The following is a 26,476-nucleotide window of genomic DNA, read 5'->3' as shown; positions in this document are numbered from 1 at the left end:
GGGTGGAGCTTCTTCTTCTCTTTGGCCTCCTCGTCTTGGGAGACAATGGGTAAGCGCCTGGAGGTGGTCAGTGGTTTGTGGAGCATAAGAGGAGCTTAAGAGTTGATGAAACTGAAACTAAAAGTTGACAGGGCTGGGAGGTTCTAGTAACTGCAAGAGTGTTCTGAGAATGACATTATATTGAAATCTTGTAAGTAATGAGATATTTTAAAGTACAGTAAATAAACTTGTTGTTGATTTAGAATGAGTGTCATATCTGCATTGCTCTGAGATAAATCAGATATATAAAATATCCAGCAAACTGGCGAAAACATAACAAAAGTGGCGATGAGGATGATTCAGCAAAATTTAATTTTATCAGCTGCAAAACCATTTCTTTCTTAGCCAGGAAATCCTCCCTTGTGCTGGGAGTGATGGATTTCAGAGTTCACTACCTACTTGCTTGCTACGGGGATGGACAGCCCAGATGTTGCAGTGATCCACAAGAAAGTGATACTTCTACATTGTCTTGGAACAGAAGGCCAATGATTATTTGAGCAGCTCACAGAAGATATGTCTATGCTTGATATGGTGGTAAGCGCTCTTGAAAAGTACTTCGGGCCAAAGAAAAGTGTGATGATAGGGTGATACACATTCCACCAGCGATCCGAGGGACATGGTAAGCCATTAAACAGTACATGACAGCATAGCAGCAATTGGCGGCTACATGTAAATTTGGAACTGTCATGAAGACCCCCACCTGCCACGAATGAGGAATATTAATTTTGTCATATGAACATTAATTTTAAACTGTTGCTGGACTGAAGAGATGAATTGTTTAAAGAGATCAGCAGTGGCTGGAAAAAAATGCATGCTAAGAGACAGTTGCCTAGACAGATAATAGAACTGCTACTTGATCCAATTGACCCAAATGGATTTTGATCATCAGACATTGAATGTGTCAGAAAGCCAGCATTCCAGGGTGTCTGCTAAGAGGGAGAATCCACAAACGCAGTTTATTTTTTAAAAACAGTCATATAACTAACTGCTGGCCCAGGTTTGGTTTTGAACTGCTCAGTGACCAGTTTGGGAGATTGCAACTGAACTTGAAAGAAGATAGCCTCTCTCCTGGCCAGCTCTCTCTCTCTCTCTCTCTCATGAATCTCTGGATCCACTGAAGTCACTTAAACTTCAAAAGAGAAAAGACTCCTACATCAAAACAAGTTTTAAAGCGTGCACTGGGTCCCAACGAAACGGCAAGACTTACCTGCAATCAAAGACTCTACATCAAACTCAAAGGACCGTAAATAAATCCAGCTATTGCCTCAAACTTTTCCCCTTTATTCTTTCTACTTTTCTGTCTCTATCTGAGTGTGTGTTTATTGCATATGCATGCTAGCGTGGTCGTGTTACGTATTCGTAGTCGGTAACTGAATTAGAGTTTAAGGTTAATGAACTTTCACCTTTCTTGTTTAAATCACCTGTCTGGTTAATTTCTTTGCCTTACAACTGGAAAGCAGTGAACAAGGATTCACTGAGGGGGAGCTAAAAACGTTGTGTTTTAAAACTTAAACCCTGTTACCAGGCAAAGGCTGAGAGGGAAACCCTAGACCCCTTTCTCACCTGGTCGTAACAGGCACACTAACCAACAAACTAATATGTGACCAATTAATTGAAAAGACTTCAATTCTTCGAATTAGGGAACGTCCCCTCATGGAGGATGATAATTTAACCTTGGAAAAAGCCATAAATTTAGCAGTCCAAATCTAATCTGCCATGTTAGATTCAAAGAGGTTACACACATCTGCACCCTTAGACTCAGGGTTGCAAACACAGCTTGCCCAACCAGATTCAGTGTAAGGGTTACGGACAAGACGACCTCAGCAACCTCATCAAAACGTGCCCCATCAAGGTCAGATACTTTCAAAACTGTGCCCAAATTGTGGAAATGCTCTTCGAATCACAATGCCATGTCTAGCTCAAGAGAAAAAGTGCAACCCATGCTTACAGTGGAACCATTTTGCAAAGATGTGCAGGTCATTGAATAAGACTTTATCGGCTCAACATGTGGGGGAGTCTCTTCCTGAGAGTGAGCTACAACATAAATATACCACCACAAAAAGTAAAGCACCAGGTCTTTTAAGGAATGCTCAGTCGAGATCGCAGGCATCTCAGTGTCACTTCTTAGCAATGTTGGCACGAAAGTATCTATTTTGAGTGACAAACTCAACCATTGGAATTTTTCGCAATTCTCTCTCACTCCTGCAACAGACACTCTTCAAGCTTATGACGACCCTATCATTCCAGTTTCAGGGACCACAGTTCCAGAATGCTACAAAAAAGTCACCCTAGACAGGTTCACTTTCTATGTATCTAAAGGCCGAAGCTTTATGGGGGTAAATCTTTTCAATAGGCTTGGATTCAAACTTGCTGACTCTACCGGAGCACACGGGTTTGATGATGCAGATTATACATGTCAGTATCCTTTCTTATTTACTGGATTTGGGGAGATCAAGGGGTACTGTTACGCTCCTCATGTTGACACATCAGTTCAACCAGTTTCACAATATTTGAGACAGTTGTCATTTGCAATCCAGGAGCTGAAATGACTAGAAGCAGACGGTATCATTGGGCGAATTGACTCATCACCATGGATATCAAATCTAGTCATTGCACGATGGAAATATGGAGAATTTAACTATGCATTGAACTAAAGACAGTTAACAAAACTATCATACCAGACAAGTATCTACTTCCTACAATCAAAGAACTGTCAGCATCATTTCATGACTCCACAGTCCTCACAAAACTTGATATGCGACGGAGCTATCTTCAGATACATCTAGAAGAACAAAACCAATATCTTACAGCTTTTGTTACTCATGAAGGTGTGTTTCAGTACCAAAGAATGCCCTATGGAATAAGTTCAGCACCTACTGCATTCCAGAAGGTTGTTTCTTCTCTCTTGTCAGATGTTGAGGGGACGCTCAACCTACTTGATGTTGTTGTCCACGGAAGGGACAAGGCTGAACATGATCAACGATTATAAGCAGTGCTCACTCGACTTGCAAAACATAATTTGACGCTAAACAAGGACAAATGCACATTTGCGGCATCTAAGATTGACTTTCTAGGATATAGAGTGACAGCAGCTGGTGTAAAGTCTACACACAACATCAAATCCGTTCAAGCGCTTCTAACACCGTCTAATGTGAAAGAGTTGGCATCATTCCTCAGTACTACCAACTTTTATCATCAATTCATTTCTAAGTACATAGAAACATAGAAAATAGGAGCAGGAGTAGGCCATTCGGCCCTTTGAGCCTGCTCTGCCATTCATTATGATCATGGCTGATCATCCAACTCAGTAACCTGTTCCCACTTTTCCCCCATATCCTTTGATACCTTTAGACCCAAGAGCTATATCTAACTCCTTCTTGAGAACATACAATGTTTTGTCCTCAACTACTTTCTGTGGTAGCGAATTCCACAGGCTCACCACTCTCTGAGTAAAGAAATTTCTCCTCATCTCAGTCCTGAAAGGTTTACCCCGTATTCTTAGACTATGACCCCTGGTTCTGGACTCCCCCACCATCAGGAACATCCTTCCTGCATCTACCCTGTCAAGTCCTGTTAGAATTTTATAGGTTTCTATGAGATCCCCCCTCACTCTTCTGAACTCCAGCAAATATAATCCTAATCGACTCAATCTCTCCTCATACATCAGTCCCGCCATCCCAGGAATCAGTCTGGTAAACCTTCGCTGCATTCCCTCCATAGCAAGAACATCCTTCCTCAGATAAGGAGACCAAACTGCACACAATATGCCAGGTGTGGCCTCACCAAGACTCTGTATAATTGCAGCAAAACATCCCTGCTCCTGTACTCGAATCCTCACGCTATGAAGGCCAACATACCATTTGCCTTTTTTTACGGCCTGTTGCACCTGCATGCTTATCTTCAGGGACTGGTGTACGAGAACGCCCAGGTCTCGCTGCATATTCCCCTCTCTCAGTTTACAGCCATTCAGATAATAATCTGCCTTCCTGTTTTTGCTACCAAAGTGGATAACCTCACATTTATCCACATTATACTGCATCTGCCCACTCACTCAACTTGTCCAAATCACCCTGAAGCCTCTCTGCATCCTCCTCACAACTCACCCTCCCTCCCACCCAGTTTTGTGTCATCTGCAAATTTGGAGATATTACATTTAGTTCCCTCATCTAAATCATTAATATATATTGTGAATAGCTGGGGTCCTAGCACCGATCCCTGCGGTACCCCACTAGTCACTGCCTGCTATTCGGAAAAAGACCCATTTATTCCGACTCTTTGTTTCCTGTCTGCCAACCAATTTTCTATCCATTGCAATACACTACCCTCAATCCCACGTGCTTTAATTTTACACGCTAATCTCTTATGTGGGACTTTGTTGAAAGTCTTCTGAAAGTCCAAATAAACCACATCCACTGGATGTCCTTGATCAACTATACTAGTTACATCCTCGAAGAATTCTAGTAGATTTGTCAAGCATGATTTCCCTTTCGTAAATCCATGCTGACTCTATCTGATTCTACCACTGTTCTCCAAGTGCTCCGCTATAAAATCTTTAATAATGGACTCTGGAATTTTCCCCGCTACCGACGTCAGGTTGACTGGTCTATAATTCCCTGATTTCTCTCTACCACCCTTTTTAAATAGTGGGGTTGCATTAGCTGCCCTCCAATCTGTAGGAACTGTTCCAGAGTCTATAGAATCTTGGAAAATGACCACCAATGCATCCACTATTTCTAGGGCCACTTCCTTAAGTACTCTGGGATATAGATTATCAGGCCCTGGGGATTTATCAGCCTTCAATCTCATCAATTTCCCCAACACCATTTCTCTACTAATACTGATTTCCTTCAGTTCCTCCCTCTCACTAAACCCTGTGTTCCCCAACATTTCTGGTATGATATTTGTGTCCTCCTTTCTGAAGACAGAACCAAAGTATGCATTTAGTTGGTCAGCCATTTCTTTATTCTCCATAATAAATTCCCCTGTTTCTGACTGTAAGGGACCTACATTTGTCTTCACCAATCTTTTTCTCTTCACATACCTATAGAAACTTTTACAGTCAGTTTTTATGTTCCCTGCAAGCTTACGCTCGTACTCTATTTTCCCCTTCTTGATCAAACCCTTGGTCCTCCTTTGCTGAATTCTAAATTGCTCCCAATCCTCAGGTCTGTTGTTTTTTTTCTGATGAATTTGTATGCCTCTTCATTGGATCTAATGCTATCTCTAATTTCCCTTGTAAGCCATGGTTTGGCTACCTTTCGCATTTTACTTTTGCACCAGACAGGAATAAACAATTGTTGCAGTTCATCCATGCGCTCTTTGAATGTTTGCCATTGCCTATCCACCATCATCCCATTAAGTAACGTTTCCCAATCCATCATAGCCAACTCGTACCTCATACCTTCGTAGTTTCCTTTATTAAGATTCAGGACCCTAATCTCAGAATCAACTACGTCACTTTCCATCTTGATGAAGAATTCTATCATATTATGGTCGCTCATCCCCAAGGGGTTTCACACAACCAGATTGTCAATTATTCCTCTCTCTTTCCACAATACCCAGTCTAGGATGGCCTGTTCTCTACTTGGTTCCTCAATGTATTGGTCCAGAAAATCATCCCGTATACACTCCATGAATTCCTCCTCTACGGTATTGTGACTAATTTGATTTGCCCAATCCAAATGCAGATTAAAGTCACCCATAATTACAGATGTTCCTTTATTGCATGCATCTCTAACTTCTTGATTAATGCCATTCCCAACATCACCACCACAGTTTGGGGGATCTATATACAACCACAAGAGATTGCGGAGCCTCTTTGGAAGCTACTCTGTAAAGAAGCTCAATGAGAATGGACAGTCACATAGCAAACAGCGTTTGAAACATTAAAGGCGAAGTTAGCATCTCTGCCAGTCCTCATGCATTTCAGCCCACATGCGGAAACGTATGTTACAGCAGATGCGCTGGGAACTGCAATTGGAGCTGTACTGTCACAGTTCATGGACGGATGCGAACAACCAATTGCTTATGCGTCACGCCTGTTGTCGGAAACTGAACATAAATACTCTACTGGAGAGCAGGAAACACTATGCATGTGAACATTGGCATATGTACCTTTATGGTAGAAAGTTCACTCTCTGTACTGATCACCAAGCTTTAACTACATTGTTAGCTACGTCAGGTTCAGGTCATCGACCGCTGTGCATCTATTGATGGTCAGATCATTTTCATCAGTATAACGTCGCGTTTGAGTATCTTGCAGGTTTACGCAATCAAGTAGCTGATGGGCTTAGCTGTAATACTATTGCAGATAGTGTTCGTGATAGAAAAGCATACTTTGACAAATGTACAGGTGCAAGGGAACCACAATTTAAAGTTGGAGATTGGGTTCAAATGAAACGGACGAATCACGTCTACAAACTTGCTTCATCAGTATCAGGTCCAAAGTAGATTAAACGGTTACTCGGTACCAATGCTGTTGAATGACAATACCTTGAATGCGAGACATTTGATAGGGAGTAGACCAGGATATTTTGAGGATAGTGCTTATGAGGGTACATTTCCATTTCCTATGAGGGATATTAATCATCCACCTCATCAAGATCACAAAGACTGTACTTAGATAAAACAGATAAGTTGAACACTCAGAAATAACTTGATCTATATATGTTTGATGTTTAGAATACTTTAATTCAAAAATAATGTCTTTCGTCAAAAGGATGAAAATGTAGGCCTGAAATTTACTAGCGCGCCACAAATTGTGGCGCCGCGCTTTGATCTCAGAGGTTCACCTGCACGGAGTGGCCTTCGCTGAGCCCCTGCGATATTTCACGCGGGGGTTCATTTAAATGGAGGGGGTGGAGTGGACACCCCCTCTACGTCATCGGGGGCATCTGCTCTGTCCCTGGCAATGGCGTTCGGCGCAACTTTTAAAAGGCTTTAAGCCCTTTGAAGAAATTTGAATTTTTAAAGGCACAGTGTTTAGCTTTGCCATTTAAAAAATTAATAAAAGCTGGTGCTGGAGTTCCGAATGCGTGGGAGTTCCAGCCAACAGCCGGAATATCGGTGTGGGACATCTGTCGGGACAAGGTAAGTTGATTTGCATTAATTGCAATTCATTTTAATTTTAAAATGAAGGCCCTGCTACTGAGCAACTGGGGGTGTGGGGGGTACCACTTCAAGGACTCACCGCCACCGGTAAAATGTGGCGGAGTCTTCTCGGTATCAGGGGTTGTGGCAGGCCTCTCCCGGAAGAATTATCTGGGCCCTGCCACCACGACCCCCAACATTGGAGGACTACTAATATTCAATTAGTAGTGTTCAATGAGTTGATTGATCTGGGTTTGATTGCATTCGTCTGACCACTGATTGAAGTTCACAATGTTTGATTGCTTAAGCCTATGGGTGGAGCTTAAGAGTTGATGAAACTGAAACTAAAAAAGACAGGGCTGGACGGTTCTGGTAATTACAAGAGTGTTCTGAGAATGACATTGTATTGAAATCTTGTAAGTGCCGAGCTATTTTAAAGAACAGTAAATAAACCTGTTGTTGATTTAAAACTAGCGTCATATCTGCATTGCTCTGAGATAAATCAGATATATAAAATATCCAGCAATCTGGCAAAAACATAACACTGCTCTCTTACTGCAAGCTATGATGCTAACCTACTGTTCTGTGCAGGCGAGAAGGACACTGGCTGGAAACTGGCAACATCCTTCTTTAAATATGCAGACTGAGCTTTGATATCATTGGGGTCTGACTGCTATTTTAACGATGAGCCTGAGCAGGGAAGCCGTTGTGTCTTTTCCACCGAGGCAACTTAGCAGCAGGAGGAGCCGGGCCAGAAAGGGCTCAAAGAGGGCCTTTATCTAATTTGGGTTTTTAAAAAACTTTCCTTGTGGGGTCAAGTGGAACAACAGTTTTTAGTTTGTGCTTTCTGAATTTTCCTGCCTTGCATTTCTGAAGTTGCAAACATATTTTCTTACATGCTCTTCCATCAGTCTTGGGGGGGGGGGTGGGCAGGTAGCGGCGGGGAAGCTGCATCACGTGGTGTCCAATTTTAACTTTCCAAGGCCCTCAAGAACTGTAAGGTGTAGAAATGCATCTTTGGCATTGGTGCCAATGAATTATACTGGATTGGCCGCCCATTATACACCATGCACTGACTGCAATGGAACTGAATATTAGACGCTGTTTATAACAGGCAGCAGATCTGATGTCTGATATCACTCTTAGCTTCAATGTCTGAAACAAATTTCTATCCTTGGAGCTACTGGTCCACATCTTTCTTTCCTTCCTTCCTCTTACAAATTCCAAATTTGGTATCAACTAATCACCACTTTTTTTTTAAACCTTATCTTCTTAACCTTGGTGGTGTCCTGCACATTTGGCCTGGGCTTTACATCTAGATTTCCCAATTTTAAAAAAGTCACTAACATCAAAAGCAATAACATATTATATAAATTCCACTGCTACCCTGCCCCCCCAAATAGACCCTTCCCTATAGGACAGTGTGGTGGGATAATGGACAGAGATTTTGGATCACTCTGACTGACTGCTAAAGAATTGAGGCAAGCCAATATTTCCTCAATGTAGTGATTTTGCTTTATGGGAGCAGGAATTTCCAGGGGTAAGTATGAGGAGTCTGAAATGCTGAATCGTCAATCCATCCCAAGTATCTGCATTTGCTCTGTCAAAAGTTTGAAGGATAGTCACTTAATGCAAACAATATTCATCACTGCTTTTTAAGAGGCACGTTTGTAAGCCATTAAAGAAGACTGAATCGTAAGAGTAATTCAAATGAAGCCTGTACATAGAGGCAGCATCTCATCAATATTCCCAGATTTCTACATGCACTGGCAATTTCCACCATCAAGAAGGGGAGGCACTTCTACCTGTAGCCTTCGCTTTCTGGAGTATAGTGAGACCAGGGAAGTTTTATTATTGCCAACCAAAAGCTTCTTGCCTTTGTTGCAGTTGAATGGTTTCTTCTATGTAAATACAATATGCAGAGCTTGGTATATAAAATCTTGACAGCTCCTTGTCCTTTTTTTACTTGTGCGTTCTTTCTCTCGGTCACTTTTGCGCTTATTTGGAGACCCTGCTTTGGGAGAATGATCTGTGTGAGCTGTCCCTGCTTGTAGGCTGCATTTTGGGAGTGCTGCTCTGCTATACTGTACAATACATGATGAGGATGAGGTCCTGCAGGCTGAGTTTAGGGAATTAGGAATGCGATTAGCAAGTAGGACCTCAAAAGGTAGTAATCTACAGATTACTCCCAAGGCCATGTGCTAGTAAGTATAGAAATAGGAAAATACGCCAGATGAATGCGTGGCTGGAGAGATGGTGCAGGAGGAGGGCTTCAGATCTCTGGGGCATTGGGACCAGGTGGAACCTGTACAGCTGGATGGTCTGCACCTGAACTGGTCTGGGACAAATATCCTTGCAGGAAGGTTTGCTAGTGCTGTTGGGGATGGTTTAAACTAATTTGGCAGGGGGATGGGAACCTGAGCGCAGTCTTAGGACAATTTCAGGGCAGGGAACAGGAGGCAGGAAATTAGCGAGTGACTCAATGACAAAAGAAGCAAAGGTTAAAACATGTGCAGCACAGGAATTTGGCAGTGTTAAAGAGTATTTATTTAAATGCAAGGAGTATAGTAAATAAAGCCAATGAGTTGAGGGCACAGATTGACACAGAGTAACTGATATCGTTGCTATAATAGAAACTTGGCTTAAAGTGGTGCAAGAATGGCAGCTCAGCATCCCTGGATATAGAGTTTTCAGGTGGGATAGAGAGGGGGATAAAAAAGGAGGGGTGTAGCATTATTAGTTAAGGAATCAATAACAGCTTTGAGGAGGGATAATATGCTAAATGAATCATCAAACGAGGCCATATGGGTGGAGTTCAGTAATAAAAAAGGGGCAGCCACATTACTAGGAGTGTACTAAAGATCCCCAAATAGTGAGAGGGAGATAGAAGAACAAATATGTAGGCAAATTTCTGAGTGCAAAAACTATAAGGCAATAATAGTTGGGGATTCCAACTACCCCAATATCAACTGGGATATAAACAGTGTGAAGTGTAGAGAGAGGACGAAATTCTTGAACTGCGTTCAAAAGAACCTTTTTAGCCAGCACATAACAAGCCCAATGAGAGGGGGCGCAATCCTAGATTTAGTCTTCGGTAATGAAGCTGGGCAAGTAGATGAAGTAACAGTGGGTGATCATTTTGGAGATAGTGACCATAATACAGTTGGTTTTAGCATAATCATGGAAAAGGACAATGATAAAATAGGAGCAAAGATTCTAAATTGGGGGAAGGCAAATTTTACGAAACTGAGAGGTGACTTGGCGAAAGTGGACTAGATACATCTACTTGAAGGAAAATCAGTGGCAAACCAGTGGGAGGCATTCAAAAGTGAGATACTAAAGGCACAGTGTAGGCATGTCCCCACAAAGATAAAGGGTGGTACGGCCAAATCTGGAGCCCCCGGTTATCTAGAAGCTTACAGAGTAAGTTAAAGCAGACAAGGAAAGTTTATGACTATAACAAATATCTTAATACTTTAGAAAGCCTAGAGGAGTATAGAAAGTGCAGGGGTGAAGTAAAAAAGGAAATTAGAAAAGCAAAGAGAGGACATGAAAAAATATTGGCAGGTAAAATCAAGGAAAACCCAAAGATGTTTTATCAGTACATTAAGAGCAAGAGATAACTAAGGAAAGGGTAGGGCCAATCAAAGACGTACAAGGGAACTTATGTGGGGATGCAGAAGATGTGAGCAGGGTTCTTAATTAGTGTTTTATCTCTGTCTTCACAAAGTAGAGGATTGATGCAGACATTGAAGTTAGAGGGGGAGTGTGAAATATTAGATACAATAAGCATAATGAGAGAGGAAGTACTAGAGGATCTGACATCCTTGAAAGTGGATAAATCACCAGGACCGGATGGATTGCATCCCAGGTTGTTAAAGGAAGCCAGGGAGGAAATAGTGGATGCGCTGAGGATCATTGTCAAATCCTCCCTTGAAACAGGAGAGGTACCAGATCATTGGAGGTCTACGAATATTGTACCATTGTTTAAAAAGGGATGCGAGGGATAGGCCAAATAATTATAGGCCAGTCAGCCTGACCTCGGTGGTGGGTAAATTGTTAGAATCAATTCTGAAGGACAGGATAAACTGCCACTTAGAAAGGCATGGATTAATCAGGGATAGTCAGCATGGATTTGTTAGGGAAAGGTCGTGTCTTACTAACTTAATTGAGTTTTTTGAGGAAGTAACAGAGAGGTTTGATGAGGGTAGTGCAGTGGATGTGGTCTACATGGATTTTAGTAAGGCATTTGACAAGGTCCCGTATGCCAGACTGGTCAGTAAAATGAAAGCCCATGGATACAGGGGAAGGTGGCAGGTTGGATCCAGAATTGGCTCAGGTACAGGAAACAAAGGGTAGTAGTTGACAGATGTTTTAAAGAATGTAAAGTTGTTTCCAGTGGCGTTCCTCAGGGCTCAGTGTTGGGTCCCTTGCTGTTTGTGGTATATATTAATGATTTGGACTTAAGTGTGGGAGGCATGATTGGGAAATTTTGCTGATGACACAAAACTTGGCCGTGTAGTTAATAGTGAGGAGGAAAACCGTGGTCTCCAGAATGATATCAATGGTTTGGTTGAGTGGGTGGGAAAGTGGCAAATGGAATTCAATCCAGAAAAGTGTGAGGTAATGCATTTGGGGAGTGCCAATAAAGTGAGGAATACACAATAAACGGGAGGATATTGAGACGGGTAGAAGTGAGAGACTTGAAGTGCATGTCCACAGGTCCCTGAAGGTGGCAGGACAGGTAGATAGAGTGGTGAAGAAGACATATGGATTGCTTTCCTTTATTAGCCGAGGTATAGAATACAAAGCAGGGATGTAATGCTGTAACTGTATAAAATGCTGGTTAGGCCACAGCTGGAGTTTTGTGTACAGTTCTGGGGGGTGTCACCACATTCCAGAAAGGACATAATTGCTCTGGAGAGAGTACAGAGGAAATTTATAAGAATGTTGCCAGGGCTTGAAAATTGCAGCTATGAGGAAAGATTGGATAGGCTGGTGTTGTTTTCCTTAGAACAGAGGAGGCTGAAAGGTGACTTAATTGAGATGTACAAAATTATGAGGGGGCCTAGATAGAGCAGACAGGAAGGACCTGTTTCCCATAGCAAAGAGGTCAATTACCAGGGGGCACAGATTTAAGAGACGTGAGGAAAAATTTTTCACCCAGACGGTGGTAGGTATCTATAATTCACTGCCAGGAACGGTGGTGGAGGCAGAAACCCTCAACTTATTTAAAAGATATCTGGACATGCACCTGAAGTTCTGTAACCTGCAAGGCTATGGACCAGGTGCTGGTCGGTGGGATTAGATTGGGCGGCTAGTTTTTTCGGCTGGCGCAGACATGTTGGGCTGAATGGCCTCCTTCTGTGCCGTAATTGTTGTATGGTTCTAATTCAGAGACTGGCTTCCAGTGTCCACTTCATAGAAGTGAACTCGCTTAATCCAATGGAAAATTCTTAGATAAAAGCAAAATACTGCAGATGCTGGAAATCTGAAATAAAAACAAGAAATGCTGGAAATACTCAGCAGGTCTGGCAGCATCTGTGGAGAGAGAAGCAGAGTAAACGTTTCAGGTCAGTGACCCTTCATCAGAACTGAATATTCTTAGAGGTAGCTACACATTCCCAATCAGGCCTCCACAACTCCTGATGTGACCTGGGACAATAAAGCAGGTTTCTTTGTAATAGAGTCCTATGGATAACGAGCTGGCACATTAGTGCTCATCAAAAGGGAGACAGGACATCAGTAACGGATGAGAGAAATTCACCTTAATTTTGCTGAAGTGGGGTGATGCATTTTATAAATTTATTGAGAGCGCATGTCAATGCTCAAAGATGAACACAAATGCTGGTTCATTGGGTTCTAGAAACATAAGGAGGTTAAAAGAGGATCCCTCTCAGGTAGAAGAGGAGGCCAAAGCTGTGTGTTGGAAGGACATGACAAAAAGAAAAATCTTGTGCAAGTACTGCATAATAAATTTGAAGGGATTAGTGGATTAGCACAAAGCTGAGGGCGACTTGCTGCTCACGTGTCAATAGAACTAGCAATAAGCCTAATAACAAGGCCAAGCTGGGTCATGTCAATGCTAAAAATGTCAAGAACAGCATATGTTGGGCTTATTATGTCGAGTTAAGTATGTTATGATGAGCTGAGTGACTTAAACCTGGCAAAACCAGTGATGTTGAACTTGCTACGTCAAGACATAAATTGAACTTAATTGATACATAGGTGACTAGGTATTCAGAATTATAGGAAGATGATTATGATATTAAATAGTGCCATTAAAATGAATCAGTTTGACTAGATTTACCCCATCCCCTAAACTGTGAAAAAAACTTTTGAAGAAACTTGAAGCAGGTTTTAGAGGGAGAGGCTGGGGTCTTTTCTTTTTACTGTCTCTACTGTTTGATTAATAAGAACTACAGTTGAAGCGTGAAAAGCAGACAGATCCTGTACGCCTGGATGGAAGTTAGAACCTTTGATATTGTCAAATGTTCTGTAGAGACCCTCGACTTTTCCGCCCCAATTGACTTTTGAACTTTTTTATCACTTGACGTTATAAATTTCTCTCACTGCTTGGAACTCGGGACATTTTCTAACACAGTCCATAAATAGTCATGTGGCTGCAATCGTAAATCTTCCACAGAAGATTAAAATAATATGTTTAATGTTTGATAAATAAAACAAAAATGGTTATTTTGGCAGACTTTGACCCCTCTGTACACAGTGAGGGGTATTCACTGACAGACATGTGATTCTCTGATGAATTTTGATCGTCAGTTGCTGTATCTCTCTCTAGCTGTGCTTTTGTGTGCATATTGTGTGATATTGAAATCAATAAGAACATGGCAAACCTATTCACACTGCTCTTTTTTTTTTACTTCAAATCAGTTTTCATTTAAGAAACTGCGAAAACTATTACTTTAGTAATTAATCAATTGCCTCTGCTTCAATCTCCAGCATTTGAGCACATAATCTAGCTGACACATTGGTTCAGTACTGAGGGAGTGCTCTGAGGTGCTGTCTTTTGGATGATATGTTTAAACCAAGGCCCCATTTGTATCTTTCGATGGGCATAAAAAGATCTATTACAGCAACAAAACCCACAATATTAAGACACAATATTACGTGTGTCAGCCATGACTCAGTTAGTACTACTCTTTCCTCTCAATCACAAGGTTCAAGTTCCAGGGCTTGAGCACAAATATCACTCCAGTGAAGTACTGAGGGAGTGCTGCACTATCAGAAGTGCTGTCTCTCAGATGAAATATTAAACCGAGGCCCCATCTATCTGCTCGAGTGGATGTAAAAGATCCCGTGGCACTATTTTGAAGAAGAGCAGTGGAGTTATTCCCAGAGTCGTGACCAATATTTATCCCTCAATCAACATTACAAAAACAGATTATCTGGTCATTATCACATTTCTGTTTGTGGGAGTTTGCTGTGTGCAAATTAGCTGCCGCATTTTCTACATTACAATAGTGATTACACTTCAAAAGTACTTCATTAGCTGTAAAGAGCTTTGAAATGTCTAATGGTCATGAAAAGCACTGTATAAATGCAATTCTTGCTTTCTTTACAACTTGCATTTTTATAGCACTGCTCCTGCTCAACATCCTGGAGAGTTGAACCAAGGATGAAAGGATAATGTCAAGCAGGAGACTGATTGAAGAGAAATGCTTTTAAGGGACTTGTGAAGGTAAGGAGAGAGAAAGCAAGAGAAAGTGGTTTCAGGAGAGAGTCAGAATGGCTTAAAGAACATCCACAGCTAGTAAAGTGGAGAGGACATGGAACAAGTAGTAATCTAGTCTCAGTAGCGTGGATGGTGGACTTAAGGCTGGAGATCATTCCTTCAAAGATTTTCTGTCCTCAAGTTATTTTTAAAATAAAGATTGTGAGCCATGCCTTCATTGTACGGAAGTGTTTTGTGCCTTTGATGAAGCACAGAATAAAGGAATATTTGGAAGGATGGGAGCTGATTACAGATAACTGGGTTGAAAAGAGGCAGGTCACATCTTTGAGAATTGTACATTTTTGGTGAATAAGGGTGAGGCAGTGATATTATCTACCTGGATTTCAGGAAGGTAAACAACACCATCCCACAGGATGATTTACAGGAGATTCAGGAGAGATTTATAGAAGTGTACAAGATTATGACAGGCTTAGATAAGTTAGACAAGGAACGACTGTTCCCATTAATAAATGGTACAAGGTCTAGGTGGCATAAATTGAAAGTTTTGGGCAAAAGATGCAGAGGGAATATGAGGAAGCACTGTTTTACACATCTGGTGATAATGACCTGGAACTCGTTGCCAACAAGGGTGGTGGAAGCGGAGCTGATCAATGACTTCAAGAAGAAGTTGGATGGACACCTGAGAAAAATAGACTTGCAGGGCTATGGGGATTGAGCCAGGGAATGGGATTAACTGCATAGCTCTGTGAAGAGCCAGCATGAATTCGATGGGCTGAAGGACTGATTCAAGGCGGTGGTGTACTGGTATTGTCACTGGACTAGTAACCCAGAGACTCAGGTATTGCTCTGGAGATATGGGTTCGAATCACACCACAGCAGAAGGTGGAATTTGAGTTCAATTAATAAAATCTGGAATTTAAAGCTAGTCTAATGATGGCCATGAAACCATTGTCGATTGTTGTAAAAACCCATCTGGTTCACCAATGTCCTTTAGGGAAGGAAATCTGCTGTCCTTACCTGGTCTGGCCTACATGTGACTCCAGATCCACAGCAATGTGGTTGACTCTTACATGCCCTCGAAATGGCCTCACAAGCCATTCAGTTCAAGGGCAATTAGGGATGGGCAATAAATGCTGGCCTGGCCTGCGACGCCCACATCCCATGAATGAATTTAAAAAATGGCCACCTTCTATGCCATAAATGACTCTTTGGAGCAAATGCCAAATGTTAAGTTGGTTTGATATGTGGCTGAAAAGTAGATGACAAAAAATGACAGCGTGTGAGGTGGCTGAGTTGCCAGTGGATTCCCCCAGAAGTGGATGATTTATCATTGACTTATGCTCTCCACAGGTGTGAAAAAAGCAACTGAAATGTTCAGATGTGGAGCTGAGGATGTGATTTATAATTTTAAGGAGGTGATGTTGAAGTTGTATCTGTCCTTAGTCACCCCACATCTGGAGTAGTGTTCAGTTTTTGCTCTTAGTACATGAAAGATGCAAAATTATTGGAGGAAGTCCAGAGGAAAACTATGAGGCTAACTGGATGAAGTGAGAGAGCTGAGTTATGAGTAAAGATTGTCCACCCTGGAGCTGAACTCTCTTCAGAAAGAGGATGAGGGGACTCGCTAGAACTTTTTAAGCTTTTAATTAGCATGGAGAATTTAAATCCAGGAAAAGTCTTCTGTCCGGTGATGGATTTGAGGACTAAGGGACACAGTTTAATGTTAAGAGAGTCAAAAGGCAGTAAGAAATGTAAGCAACAATTTTTTGGAATGATAGAACTATGAAACAGCTCACTGTGAATAAGAAATCATGACAACCTTTCTTTAAAAAGAAAGGTCTGTTTTAATTCCGATTTGGAAGAAGGTGCAGGTATATTAGTTCAAAAAAATGACATATGGTGGTTTTAAAGGGTAGGCTGGATGAAATGATAATCTTCTGCTCAGAACATTAGCATGTTACTATAGTGATAAAAAAAATCCTCCATTAGTATTCATGTTCTGTTCCTTCATATGCTTCTGGACTGCACCACAGTGCACGTAATGCATGCAGTTTGCATTCAGTTCTGATAGCTGCGTAAACATGTGTTCAAGAGCATACTGCTCCAATGGGCCACAGCTGTGCTCCACTCCTGCAATTCAAGGGGCGTTTATAAACAGCCAGTCGGAGCTGACACTCTGAAAGACATAAGGGAGTCTTTCAGGGAAGTCAGTCGAACAGTGTTTACTCATGAAAAATGCTTAAAGCAAAAACACCCGTTTCTTTTATCTGAAAACCTACAATCCATGCCAGATTGTTTTTAATATTCACAACAATTAAACTCAGGTTTTGAAAAAGTATTAACAAAATTCTCACTTGACCTTTTCTCCCGACACCCCGCCCCCTCCCCCGAAGCAAACGGATCCATAAGCAGGCAAACAAATTTGGCACAGCTGCGTGAAGAACATGTGATCCCCTCAATTTCTGTTGCTCCCCAAAAGTGCATAAAGACCCCGCCACTTAAAACACCACACTTGCAATGGGCAGTCGCTTATATCGGACAAAAAGTGGAAACCATTAGTCAATTGCATGAATGTCAATCTCAAAGTTGCTGGTTACAGTGTCATAAGTGCTCCATTTATTTCGGGCAGAAATAGCTGTGCCTCCCCACTAGCTCACACCTCATTAAGGTGCACAGAAAGCAAGAACAAGCCTAAGTAAATGGCACCTTGTTAATGTTCTATTGAGCTCTGTCCAGAATCATCCCTGTGATATTATATGAGTTAAGTGTACATGAACAACTGATACAAGTTAAAAAATTAAGTGCCTGGGTTCTTTAACTGGTTGGTTAGTGAAGGAGTTAAGATTTGTGTGTTTTAACACTCCTCTCTGGAACATTGCTGAGATCCTCTACTTGGTAATGGCTTGCTTTTGAAGGACAGGTCTTGCTCCCTACTTCTCCAATGTCCTGATGACCATGGCCAGAGTGAGGCTGGTTCTGTGGAGCTCGCAGCCCTTGGTTGGGTCTAAGGTCTAGCAGTAAAGAGGTTTAATCAAAGAGCTGTGGATGCTGATGAGCGATGACAGCAATCTTGTTATACTGTGCTGCCACATTATACTGGCCATCGTGTTCACATGAATGTGCCTGCAACAAGTGCTGGGGACTGTGCAAGCATAGTGTTATGAACGCTGGAGTTTTAAAAACATAATCATGTTACAAATTGTGACTTTTAAAAGTTTAAGATGAAGCCCAGAAGGTCAGATGACCTCACATCCAGTCTGCCAAAGGACAAGACATATCAAAGACTTTTTTTGAAAAAAAGAGATTGCAAGGATAACACCTGAAGAACAATGGGTTTCGCCCTCCCAGACTATTGGGTCATAAAAACAGGGAGTCAGTGATTCTGACGATGCAAATGTACCAAGCAGCTGTTAACACCTGGGAACAGTGGATGGCCCAAATGGCTCTGTGAAACCAGACTTCTGGACTCTGCATATTGGAACAGGACAATAGGCTATTGACTTTTGAGTTCAGATAAATTTAACATTTTCTGAAGGCAGACAGGCTGTAACAAGGGAACCCAACAGGTGCAGCCTCAAGGGAGAGGGGACACCTGTTCTCAGAAGCCTGATACAGTAAAAGGCTGTGAAGACTTGAACCTGTGTTGAAAGTTGAAGCTTGCGGAGAAGTAGGAAACCAGTAGCATCACCAGGAATTGCCTTATTCACGGATATCCGGGTCGGAAGTGCTTGCAGAAGTGAGTGAGGAGAACATTGATTTTTGAAAAGGTTTGGGAGATCCGACCCATTGCTACTGGGAGGAGTTAGGTACTTTTAACCACAAAGGATTTCGTCATAAAAAGGACTGTGTGACAAAAGGCATGGTATGAGATTTTCAAGTATTTGAATAAGTAAAGAAAATACCTTTCTTTGTAATCTGGGGTATCAGCTATTTACAAAGTACTATTTAGTTAATGGGGATTTCTTTTAGTTTAGTTGTTGTAATAAATGACCTAAAATGTGAAATCTTGTCATGTAATTCTTTAAATTAGTCTGGGAAGTTCATATCTCGTATTTTAAAGTTAAGTATCTCACTGTAGTCACAAAAAGAATGACTGGCATTGTTATATTATCTTATCAGATCTTCAAGAAACATCCCAAAGCACTTTTATGCATAATTAATTACTTCAAAACACAGTAACACTCTCTCTCTCTCCCCTAAGCACAATACCAATTTTATGCTCAGCAAGATCCCACATAGAGCAAAGAGCTGAATCACAGCTTGTTGGTGGTGCTGATTGATGGAGCACTATAGACCAGGACACAGGGAGAAGTCCCTATTCTTCTTAGAACTGTGCCATGCAAGCTTTAGCATCCACCTATGTAACCACTGGATGCAGACAGGGCTTTTGTTTAATTCGAGCTGCAAATTTTTCATTGCCTTTTGTTTGTTTGATGTTTATCTTTTACAAATGGTTCTGTTACCATTTTCTGAGATGGAACTAAATAGGTGCTGGGTTAGGATCAAGGAATGGGGTGGATTAAGGTGCGAGCTCTGAGATTTGCTTTGTTGCTGATTCATTGAATACCTTAATAACCTCAATAATTATGCTTTTCCATCAGGAGTGAATTTTTTTTTTTAATTGACTTTTGTACAAGATATAGACACTTAACACTTTGGTTTACAGCTTGGACATTTACAGCTTAGAAGTTTATAGATGCGCCACTGGATAACCTGACTGGCTAATCCAAAAGCAGACAAGTGTTATCCTTATCACATAAATGGTATTTGTGATCAGTTGGTCACACCCATAGTCACATACAGGCACGTGTGCACTTAGAAGTATTTTAATGTGCTTCACTCTCTTCTCACCAACCTAGGGAAGATTTCCTTTGTGTGCTCATTGTAAATCATAAATATTTTTAACAACACTTAATATACAAAAAGAAAGATTTCTCTCCTTTTTGGAGTTTTTTGTCAAAAGGTCAGGTTGCACGCATATTGTAAGTGTAGCATTGACGGAAAACAGATTCACTTTCTAGCGCACTGCAGTTAGAGTGTAAAATGCAGCCTAACGTCTGAGTCACAGCCTGACCTGATATGGTAGCAACGTAAAACGAGAGTCTCCGGAGGGGGCAGTCTCACTCAGCCTCATTTTGTATCAGTTTGGGGTTACCACCTGATTTACATCATGCAAATTTAATTTCAGTGTGAAGCTGAATTATTTTCTTTCTTATTTATTGGCCCCAGGCAGTCCTCGTTTATTCCAAAATTCCATCTGGGTTGAAACCATTACACCTGATCATTGTTATTTAAATGTGGCAAGGAAGATTAATCGAAGTGGAAGATCATGCAGTTCTATCCCAGAGTTCGCCAAGTTGAGACGATGTAGAAACTCTGCTGAGTCTCTCCCTATCCACATAACTGACCTATGCTGGGAGGGAATGCAAGCTGTTAATTGATCGGGCATTCAATGAGAGCAGGAAGGATTAAAAAGGGGAATGATTTGTGCACATCTGATTCCTGTTGATTCCATTTTTTTCCTATTTCCTGTTTTTCTACAGGGAAGAATCCTTACTGACCTTTCTTGCTAAATTAATTGAAGCTTCTTCTAAGCTGCTAAATGCATAACTTGTTTAAAGCAGATTCCTTATCCAATTATATTTTAAGGGGTTCATTTGCATACATGTTAGTCTATAAGCGAACTCTAGACTCTCCTAAGATTGATCTCAACCATATTTGGTTTTCTTGGATTTCCCAATGCTTATTACTAAATATTAGTTTCACTCAGTATTAGCAGGCTCGGCTCTAACTCTGAAGGTTATAGTATAATATTCAATGCAGGACCTGAGACTGTTTCTCCAATGCAGCACTATTGGAAGAGATACAATGACAGATGTCTGCCCTTTTGAATGAAGCATTAAAGCAAAGTCCTGTTTGTCAGATCATGTAATCGTAAAAGATCCCTTTGCACTATTTGAACAACAGCAGGAAATTCATTTGGTGTTTTGGGAAACCAATGCCATCAAAAAATGATTATCTTGCTGATGTTTGCAACAGCTTGTTCTGCTCAAAATGGCACTTGCATTACAAAGCCATTTATTGTACCTGATGGGATTTGCAATATTACTAAAATAATAAGGTGCTATATACCCAATTTTAACCTAACCCACCGAGCAGTGGGTCGGATGCCCATTTTACATGATGTAACGCTCCATTGACTCCATCCCAAGTTTGCCCCGTACCTGCCAGACTGTGTAGATTAAAATCAGGATGAAAACTTTCTTTTGATCTATCAAAACTTTTTTTTTGCGCACTTTAGATTTTGTGCCCCAGGGAACAGTAATATTTGGCGACTGGATGCCTCTGCTGGTGCCAGTTGTGATCCGGTCACAAATATTCTCTTGTAATTATTCAAGTTTGTTGTGGAACAACTGAAAGAACAATTTTAGTGGGAGGGGTGGTGGTGGAGGTTTGCACAACGTAGGTGAGAGACAAAAAAAATTATGGCATTTCAGTTCTATAGTATTCATAAACGTTAATGGTCCACTTAACTCATGGGAGCCAGATAAAACGTCATTGGAGTCAACTCTCTCTTGCCTCTCTCTAAGTTGCTGGATATCCTTATAATTGCTTAAAGATTCTTTTAAAACCACTTAGGTTTGTCCTATGATTTCTTACCTGTATCTATAAAATTTAATGAGGATATTTGGCAATGTGGTGAAATATAGTTAATGGTGGCTCATTTATTGCTTGTTTAAATACTTGAGAGAAAGAGTCATAGGGCACAACGTATAAGTACACTGCAGTACAAACATGGCCGAAAATAAGTTTAATGAAGGAGTTGTGAAGGATTCTAACCTTTTTAGTAATGACAGTTGAAGCACAGCAGTCACCGCCATCATAACTGCAGTAGGCTCTGTTGTTATTTCCATCGCAATAGTTGTCCCCCACGAAAGGCTGCTATGGCAATAAAAACAATAGGAATTAAAATCTGAGAGTTTGCAAAGAAACTAGCTCTTGTCTTTCAGAATTTTGCAATTATCTAAGTGAGGGACGACTTTTGCAGATAACACTTTTCTGCCCAATTTTTAGATCTGATAGCAGTGTTAAGATGTAGAGTTAGGCTTCCCCAGTGGGACGCAATTTCATGCCTTTTTTTGTGTTAAATTGTGGGCAGTTGGAGTTGCAGCCAGTGGGATTGAAGTGAGCCTGGCCAAATTTATTTCACTTAAGATAACCCCTTTAGCTCTAAGGGACTGACCCTCTCACTCACCTTGGATGAATTCAAACCCAAGTCTCACATTTGAGAGGGGGAGGTTTTTATTATTCTTTCATGGGATGTGGGCATTGCTGGCAAGGCCAGTATTTGTCGCCCATCCCTAATTGCCCTTGACAACTGAATGGCTTGCTAGATCATTTCAGATGGCAGTTCAGAGTCAACCACATTGCTGTGGGTCTGGAGTCACATGTAGGCTGTACCTTCCTGCTTCTGATTGCTTTAACTGACAGCATTATTTACATTCTGCATATTAAATTAATCTCTAAATATTCTGCCCGTTGTATTCGTACAGAAGCCTCATATTAGGCCTTTTATATTAGCCAGACAAAATTTCAACCACCAATAATTCCTAATGAAAGTGACATGCCTGTTTATTGTAGAAGATTTAACTGTCAACAAGTGTTTTTTTCAAATTATTGGTGACTAAAAATGTACTTGTTTATTATCCTCCATAGTTAAATGCAAGGGGTTTTATTTTGGAGACACTTTAATGAGGAAATTGGTCTGAACATTGGAACTGATGGACTCAATTAACATTGACTGTTTCAGTGTGGAACATTTGTAACCTGTTCAGTGGTTTGCCTTCTGCATTTTGGGATTGACTATTTCAATACTCTCCTGGCCAGCTTCCCATCTTCCACCCGTCATAAACTTAAACTCATCCAAAACTATGTGGCACGTATCCTAATTTGCACCAAGTCTCATTCATCCATCATGCCTGTGCTTGCTGACCTATATTAACTCTGGGTCCATCAACGCCTCAAATATAAAAATTCTCATCCTTGTCTTCAAATCCCTCCATGACTTTGCCCCTCCCTATCTCTGTAACCGTACCGCCCTCCCCGCCCCCACCCCCACCCCTCCAACCACCTCCCCCCCCCCTCCCTGTAATCCACTGAGAACTCTCCACTCTTCCAATTCTGGCCTCCTGTGCAATCCCAACCTCCTTTGCCCCTCCATTGGTGGCCATTCCTTCAGCTGTCTAGGCCCTATGCTCTAGAATTCCCTCCCGAAACATCTCCACCTCTCTCTCCATGTTTAAGGTGCTCCTTTGGCCATCTAATGTCTCATTTTGTTTGGTGTTAATTTTTATTTGCCTGATTATGCTCCTGTGAAATGATTTGGGATGTTTTACTATCCTAAATACTTTTTACAATTGCATGTTGTTGGAGGACAGGGACAGTTTCAAATTATTTTGCTTAGCCTAAATAAAGAAACTTAAAGGATCGGTTTAAACACACTATCCTTGCCTATAGTATAATCCTGTCTTTTTCTTTCCCATGGTCAGGTATTGTCCTTTCTGGTTTTATACTGGTTTCCTGCTGTATTAATGCCACCAGCTCCTGACACACTTATGCACTGTGAGTTTCTTGAACTAATTGTTCCCCGGGGCCAACCTTGGTAAATCTAGCAAATTTATTTGAAGGTGATGCCAGTCATGCAAGGCGCATGTGCGCAGGCACACACACACACACAGTTAATTTTGACTATAGACAATAATGTAAAACAGTAAGGGAATCAAGGGACATGGGGAGTGGGTGGGAAAGTTGAGATCAGACAGCAAATCAGCCACTATTGTACTGAATTGAGGACCAGGCTTGAGCGGCCATATGGCCTACTCCTGCCTCCAATTCTTTTGCTCTTGCATATAAGCCAGACTGGGTAAGGACAGCAGATATCTTTCCCTGAAGGACAGGAGTAAACCAGATGGGTTTTTATGACAATCTGGTAGTTTCATGGACACCATTACTGAAACTAGCTTCTTATTCCATAATGAACTGAATTTAAATTCCCCAGTTGCTGTGGTGGGAATGTGCACTCGGCTCTCTGGTTCATTAGTCCAGACCTCTGGATTACTAGTCCAGCAACATAGCTGCTATACTACCGTAGACTTAGGTCAAGTAACTGCTAGCTCAGTGGCTGACCGCTGGCACATCTGGCAGCCACACTTTGTGATCATTGCAAAGATAGCTTCCAGCAAAAAGTGGAACCTACTCCTGTAATAGCACCTTTTACTACTTGACTCCAAACATGCTGCTTTGCATTTTTTGATTGCTGTTTATGTTTCGTATTTCAGTTTGCTGAGTGACATAAGTCTGGAAATTCACAATCCGCTGTGATGTTCAGAGTCGGAGTTGTATAATTATGACACCACTAATAGCTCAAACCAGAAAAATGAATCAACCTGGAAAGATCTATGTATATCTGCAAGGGTTGGACAATGCCACAGATGCAACTATTTCAATATCTAATTAGAACTGCATTTCTGAATTTCTTTTAAGAAAAAGGCCAAAATGGCACTGACTCAGCAGGGAGGTTGATTGTTTTTGGTTCATCTGCTGCACAGCAGTGAGATATAGGATCATGAGAGGATCCCAGGTTTCATTTGTAGACTATGTGGAGTTAGTTGCTCTCAGCTGGGGTTGTAAATCCATTAGAACTGCCCTTAAGTGTCCCCAGACTCAGACAAGAGAGAAATCAGTCAAGGTTCCCTGTCTCGTGAGTTCTGCTAGAAAGTATCTTTGCGTGGACGTTGAGGTGAGACCAGAACCTGTGATCGAATAGTGTTCCGGCAATCATGGTCGAAGCTGCCAATGGACAGCAGGGCCTCCTAAAAGTGTCCCCTATATCTTGTCATACTCCTGTAATCCAGTGTGGAAAACAGAGTAACTATTTTTTTACATGCTGTACCTAGCTGCCTTTCTCATTTTTCATCCTCGTGCTGCAGTTGAAGATGAGTGTATGCACAACACACTGCGCAATAAATTGCTTTAAGCAAAGAAAGGTGCATTAATATTCTCATTTGCAATATTTTGATGTAGATTATTTATTCAGGGTTGCACTTACTTTCTGATCTAAAGTTTGCTTTTAAAGTTACTCAGTTGTTCACACAGTTCTGACGAATATATAATTTTCTTCAACGTGAGGCAAATGTAGTTTGTCATCTTCTCAGAGGCAGTAGATAAAATAAACAGCTCAAGAGGTACTTGATGCTGCTGGTTTGTCACTGAACCTTCTCTACTGTTAGTCCCATCCCTATTTATAACTGTTGTCAAGGAAAATTATTCATCTGGGAGATACAGTCCAGAAGCTTTTCTGACTGACACTTAGCATGTTGGTGGGATATGTGTGGGAAAATAAGTTGAGAGTTAAGGTCCAGAAGCCATACTGTTAAAATATGTTTGAACTGAGAGTCTTGGAGTGATGATCGAGTGTTTTTTGAAGCAGGATTGAGAAAAGCTTATCCGGATCATGCTACTGGATGTGTCTATGAACAAGACCCAGTCAGATGATTTTCATCTCTCTCTTGCTGTGATGAGAAACTTGCTTTTCTCTTCCTGTGAAATGTCCTTTTGTTTTCTGCTCTGGTTCACAGAACTTTTCTCTATCCTCCCAGATTTTTGCTTTGGACTTTGCTCCCCGCGACCCCCCACATCCCCACTACCAACCCATCCCCAATCCTCCTTTCCTGATTGACATTTTGCTTCTATAGCTGCCATTTATGGCATTCTACTTTCCATTTCCATTTCCATTTTCATGAACCCTTTCCACTCCCATTAATATTTTATAAAAGCACAATGGCCAAAACTGCACACAATGGTGTTGTGCGTGAACCTAATGGATTGCTACAGGAGACAAACAGTGGCTCTCTTATTTTCTCAAGGTATTCTGTGCACCTTTTTCCTCTTGCCTTGGTTCTTCTAATGTGATTTCTGAGTATTTTCTTTCACCCAACTCTGTCAACTGAGGTTGGATCATTTGTTACTTTACTGTAGAACCTACTCTTATTGACAGTGCTAGCCCTTATTTTTCATATTCATTTCAAACATTTGTTTTTCCAGTTTGCTCCCTTCTTTTTCTAAAGGCAATGGATCATGTTGGAGTATAGGTCAGCAGGTGCTCGCACCCTCCAGTGCTTTGGATGAATGCTTTTCACGTATGAATCTAGACATCAAGAGTTAAAAGGCTATTTGATAAGAGTTCTTAGTCTTGTACAAGCACCCATTATTGCCTCTGAGTCAGAGGGTCAGGAGTTCAAGCTCTACTCCAGAGACTTGAGTGCATCACCTAAGCTGATAATTCACTGCAGTACTGGTGGAGCACTGCACTATCAGAAGTCCTTTCTTTCAGATGAGATGTTAAACCAAGATCCCACCTGCAGGATTTAAAAGATCCCATGGCACTTTTCAAAGAAGTGCTGGGGCATTCTCCTGGTGTCTTGGTCAATATTTACCACTCGACCAACATTACTAAAACAGATAATTTAGTCATGTTTTTCAGACTGGGGGAAGGTTTATAGCGGAGTTCCCCAGGGGTCAGTGTTAGGTCCCTTGCTCTTCCTGATGTATATTAATGACCTCGACCTTGGTGTACAGGGCACAATTTCAAAATTT

At 41.3% G+C, this 26,476-nt stretch overlaps 1 protein-coding gene across 1 annotated transcript in view; it reads right to left on the bottom strand.

Moving 5' to 3' along the window:
* Window positions 1–26,476, bottom strand: part of pappaa (pregnancy-associated plasma protein A, pappalysin 1a) — a 316,273-nt gene that overhangs the window by 45,823 nt on the left and 243,974 nt on the right. Inside the window, exon 21 of the mRNA XM_068012691.1 lies at window positions 21,662–21,760. Coding sequence (XP_067868792.1) covers window positions 21,662–21,760 — 99 coding nt within the window. The remainder of the gene's footprint in view (window positions 1–21,661; window positions 21,761–26,476) is intronic.

Source organism: Heterodontus francisci, chromosome 32, assembly GCF_036365525.1.
Source record: "Heterodontus francisci isolate sHetFra1 chromosome 32, sHetFra1.hap1, whole genome shotgun sequence".
Taxonomy (NCBI): Eukaryota; Metazoa; Chordata; class Chondrichthyes; order Heterodontiformes; family Heterodontidae; genus Heterodontus; species Heterodontus francisci.
This window is presented reverse-complemented; position numbering and strand designations above follow the sequence as displayed.